Source organism: Cystoisospora suis (assembly GCF_002600585.1).
Source record: "Cystoisospora suis strain Wien I chromosome Unknown contig_1019, whole genome shotgun sequence".
Classification (NCBI taxonomy): domain Eukaryota; phylum Apicomplexa; class Conoidasida; order Eucoccidiorida; family Sarcocystidae; genus Cystoisospora; species Cystoisospora suis.
In genome coordinates this window covers 603-5,778 of record NW_027153820.1, presented here as the reverse complement: position 1 = coordinate 5,778, position 5,176 = coordinate 603, and the positions used below count along the sequence as shown (strand labels likewise).

Genomic DNA, 5,176 nt, shown 5'->3' with positions numbered 1-5,176 from the left:
GAGAGAGAGAGAGAGAACAATGATAGGAGGTAGTGTAATCTGTCTCCCTTGCCTCTTCTCTTTGCTTCAACTTGTGTTCGTGTATCGGCAAGGGAGGCCGGTCAGGGAGAGGTAAGAATTCTTCTTCTTCTTCTTTCTTCTTCTTCTTTTTCGTCTTGATCTCTTCTTCTTCTTCTCCTTGATACATCGAGGGATCCTTCCAAGCATCGTCGGGAAAGCAGACTCTCCGTCCGTTGTTCTTCTTCTCCCCTTTCTTCTTGTTCTCTCTTTCTTCTTCTTCGTCTTCTTTCTCTCCCTCATTCTCCACCCCGGGCTCATTCTGGTCAAGAAGAAGCTTTTCTCTCTTTCTCTTCTTCATTCCGTCCCTCTCTCCTTCTCCTCTCGCATACGGCCCCTCGGAATCTTCTGCATTTTGAAAAGAAGAGGAAGAAGAAGAAGAAAGGGTGTTTGAGCTATCTTTCTTTTCTTCACTTGGTAGAGAAGAGTTTGATACAGGGAGAGATTGCCCGGAAGAAGAAGAAGAAGCATATCGACTTCTCTCGAGCTGTTCCTGTAGTTCAATCGAAGGGACGCTTAAGACAGTATCGAAGTTCGCTGTAGAGAGGAGTATCGACGAAGTCACGTTCTTATCATAAGGAGCTAATCTGAAAGAAAGAAAGAAAGAAAAGAAGAAAGAAGAAAGGAGAGAGGATTTGAAATAAAGATCATCTGGCATCACATTCGGAAACCTCTATCCATCTGTATAAAATTCGGGTGTATATACACACAAGAAGGGAAAAAAGGTGGAAGTTAACGAAACAAGATCGAACAAGAATGACTCCTACCTGGAAGAAAGAAAGAAAGAGAGAAAGAAAGAGTGAGGGAGAAAGAAAGAAAGAAACCTCATGTAGGACACGAGAATAGAAGAAGAGCATAATAGAGAGAAGCAAGACAATCTCTTTTATACCCCGTTCTTTCTCTATTTCTCTCCTCCTTTGAACTTAATCATTCAATTCTCTTTTTCTCCACCTTCTCTCTGTCTCTGTCACTTATTCCCGTAATTTCGTAAGATCTTCCTCCTTCCTTCTCTTTCTTCCCTCCGTCCTTTTCTTCACGGCAATCTACTTACTTGACGACCCCTGGAGCATAAGGGACAGGCTTGTTCTCCCCTCTTCTACTAGTCGAACTCGACGTGACTGGAGGGAGAGGCGAGGGAGTAGCCATCGCATTAGAATTATTCATGTGAAGGGGATTAAGAGAAGCTACAGACGAATGGATCTTCATCTCTTCTTCCCCCCCGACTACTCCTCCAGGTGTACATACACCCGGTCCGGAAGAAGAGGACGGAGGGGGAAAACGTGTCGTAGCACTGTTGGCACTGCCACTACTAGAATTACTGCTAGCGCTAGCTGTAGAGAGAGAGCCTGTCTCAGATGACGAAGAAGAAGAAGACGAAGAAGAAGAAGGAGAAGCAAGAAGAGCTCTGGGGTTCTGAGAGAAGAAGATCGATTCTCCTTCTTCTTCTCTTGTGGATGAAGAGAGCTTCACATCTGGGCTGCCTATAACGACTTTACTGCTGGAGGCAGAGCGAGACGTATGGAGATCGTGCATGCTGGACGTAGGATGATAAGGGATAGAAGGAGGAGAAGGAGGAGAAAGACCAGAAGAAGAAGAAAAAGAAAAGGATGACGAGGAAGAAGAAAGATGGGGGTGGTCCATTCTTTCTTCTTGGTCTTCATTCTCACCTTTCAGACGTTTAGATGGAGAGACAGACGAGCTCTCTGTCACATGCGAAGAAGAAGAGGAGGAAAAGATCGAAGAGCCTCCGACGGATTGAGAAGAACGCATCGTCTCCCCTGAATCCTCTCCTCCTCTCCTTTCTTCTCCCTGTCTTCTCCCTTCTGCTGAGAGAGGCTTTTCTAGAGAGACACGGCTTGTAGCCCTATCCATAGAAGCCATCTCTTCAAGTCCACCCCCTACAGAAGAAGAAGAAGAATAAGAAAGTGAAAGATCTTCTTCTGTCGAGCCTTCACGGAAACCTTCGCCACCTCCCTGTCCCCTGCCTGTGAGAGAAGAAGAGGAAGGGAGCATAACGACCACCGCAGATGCAACAGAAGAAATAAAGAGGAGGAAACGAAAGAGACGAGAAAAGAAGAAGAAAAGAAGCGAAGAAAGTGAAAAGAAAAGAGATCATCAAAAAAGGAGGTGAGACGAAGAAGATAGAGAGAAGAACGACAGCTCGCAAGTGATAAAGACGGAGAGCGGAAGCAAAGAAGAAGAAGAAGAAGAGAAGTAAAGAAAGAAGGGAGAAAGAAAGAAAGAAAGAAAGAGAGAGAAGTTCGATTTTGAAGGGAAGAAAGAGGGAGTAGAGTTGAAGAGATTTCCTTGAGAAACGAAAGAAAGGTGGAGAAAACTTCTCTCCTACATTTCTTTGCAGAAGGCGAAGAAGCAAGAGGAGGAGGAGGAGAAGAAGAAGAAGAGGAGACAGAGAAAGTGAAATAGCTCTCAGTTCTTTTCTAAAGCGAGGAGGCTTTCCAGATGATATGGATGAAGGAGATTGTCGCAATCCGTCCTTCTCTCTTACAAAACAAAAGAAGAAGAAGAGCTAAAGCCCCCCTTATTGCCCTGTTAGAATGAAAGAAAGAAAAGGAAAGATGAAGAAGCAGAAGATGAGAGTGAGAACTTCTTCTTTCGTTGCAGTGAACGAGCACCCTCCCTCCCTGCCTCCCTATCCCTTCTTTCTCTTCTTTTTCTCTTTGCATGCAGTCCAAATAGAAAAGCACGAGAGAGGGAAAGAGCGGGAGACAAGGGAGACACACAGAAGAAAGAGAGAATGAGAAAAAGATTAGATCGAGAGAAGCAGATAAAGATGGAGACAAGTCAAGGAATGAAAGAGACCAACAGATGAATATCTAGGTAGAAAGGTAACGAGAGATCTTCGGTGCAGCTATGTGCCTTTTCGTGTGCCTGCAGAGGACTCGAGTATTAATAAGTAGGCTTCTCATGAAAAGGACGATCGATCTGTAGACACGTGTCTCTACAGATGTCTCCCCTCTCTCTATCGATATCTACTATCGTTATGTCTATAGAGAGAGACAGAGAGAGTGTGAGAGAGAAGAAAGAAGGGGCTCTTGAATAAGAATAGGAATGAGTTTTCTTCTTTCATGCTGTACGAACTTCCTTCTTTAGACGAAGAAAGACATTACAGCCTTTCGATAGAGGGAGGTCCATCCATCCGTAACAACTGCGCGGTCGTGCTTCGGGAGATGCTCTATATATATCATCTGTAAGGAGTCATCTACAGGTGTGCTTCCTTCTCTTCTTGGTCAGTCGAGAAAACGAAGGAACTTTTCTTAGTTAAACCGTCATGGAGTGGGAGGAAGCTTAAAGAATCTTCGTTCGGAGAGAGGAATGAATGAATGAGGGATAGACGAGAAGAAAGAAAGAGTGAGAGAGAAAGAAAGAGTGAGAGAGAAAGAAAGAGTGAGAGAGAAAGAAAGATGCCTTCCTTGTTCGCGAGTGCACACTCAGCCTCCCGTACGGTGTACATACACCCGAGGGCTTGTGGGTTGAAGAAGGTCGAGATCTCTCTCTTTTTTCGCTATGATGGATAAAGAGAACTGAAAAGAAGAATGTTAAGTAGAATTTCCTTTAGTCTTCCATGACCCAAGAAAGGCAAACAGAAATCTGGAGGAAAGAAAGAAAGAAAGATTCTCCTCTCTCTCCTTCATCTCGTACATGATCTGTCAGACAACCTCTGTCTTCTCTCTCTGTTTTCATTCAAAGAGACTGCTCTATATCTTAAGAGACGTCCTTTTCTTTATTCCTTTTTTCTTTCTCCTGTCAGATCGTCAATCCTTTCTTCTGGCTATTCCTTCAGCTACCAACGTGTCTCTACACAGAGAAAGCCTGTCTCCCTTCTTTACCAGACAAGCAAGGCGATAACCATATATATATATATATGTGTAGATACACACTACCTACCTATATATACATCTATATGTATATGTCTACATGTGTATACTGTAGCATGTGTCGTCATGTATGCACCTGCATGTTTAGAGAGCTAGTATAGATGCGGGAGAGACTCCTGTTTCTCTCTCCAGTCTACAAGCAGTTCTTTCTCATACAGGTTCAGAAAGTGAAGGGATACAAAAGAAGAATGGACCTTTCGACTCTTTCTCTCTCTCTCGTCTAACTGAAGTATCACTCTGTGCCTCGACACCTCTGCTTTTCTTCTCTTCCATGCTCCAGAGAGATAAGAATAGGAGGTTGATACGACCTACATAAAATGATGTCTGCACATATACATACACACACTACACTATAGATACATATGTATACAGAGAGAGACGCGCGACCACCTCTGCTAAGCGTCTCTCTCTCTGTCTCTCTCGATATGTTCGTGCGCCTTCGACTAGGATAGGATAGAGGTGGATTGAAATAGCTCGTGTTTTGACGCTTTTTTGGAGTGTATCCTGAGATGTAGGAGTCTGTGCTTTTCCTCATCCCCCACGTCCATTTAGGAGGGTGTAAGGATCTTTTTATCTTCTTTCTTTGCAGCCCTTACAAGCTCTTTGTCTCTTAGGCCAGCCTGACGTGTTTCATCTCTCACCTCTTCAGATGCAAAATACGTAAGATTCGAGGAGAGAAACGAGCCGAGAAAGACAAGGGACTCCGAATTCCCCGCTTGGAGGAGGGTATCAAGTACGTAGATATATGTGTGTGTGTATGAGTACATGTATATAGAAAGATATACACATCTCTGTAAATGGTATACACGTATAGAGAGAGAGAGAGTAACTTATGTCTATGGAGAGAGCGAGAGAGCCCAACATGTTCGCATGTGCATCTGTTTAGAGAGATATATCTCGCATGCATAGAGAGAAAGAAAAAGACGCAACAAGAGGATGAGGGAGAGACTTTCGAGCCTCCTCATCGTGATAGGAAGACACGTCATACACACATATATCTCTCTACATATTTATAGATGGGAGTATATATATATATAATAGAGATGTATATGCATATATATGTGTATCAGGATCTTTCACGTAGAGACACAGGGAGCTTCATCCGCTCTTCATATGTCTACATAGATAAATAGATAGATTAAGGATAGATAGATAAATAGATAGATAGACTAAAGATAGATAGATAGACCAAAGATAGATAGATAGATTGAGGATAAATAGAT

General features: G+C 43.3%; 1 protein-coding gene across 1 annotated transcript; it reads right to left on the bottom strand.

Annotated features, from left to right (window-relative positions):
- Positions 1 to 28: 28 nt before the first annotated feature.
- Positions 29 to 2,614, bottom strand: CSUI_002403 (uncharacterized protein). The gene is made up of 2 exons (XM_068062605.1): positions 1,109 to 2,614; positions 29 to 644 (listed from the first exon to the last, which is right to left on the bottom strand). Exon 2 carries the CDS (start codon positions 316 to 318, stop codon positions 67 to 69), a length of 252 nt encoding a protein of 83 aa, XP_067925419.1. The 5' UTR covers positions 319 to 644; positions 1,109 to 2,614; the 3' UTR covers positions 29 to 66.
- Positions 2,615 to 5,176: the final 2,562 nt, after the last annotated feature.

Coding starts and splice junctions, on each gene's coding strand:
- CSUI_002403 (XM_068062605.1), bottom strand. CDS start 318: ATGAGCCCGGGGTGGAGAATGAGGGAGAGAAAGAAGACGAAGAAGAAG.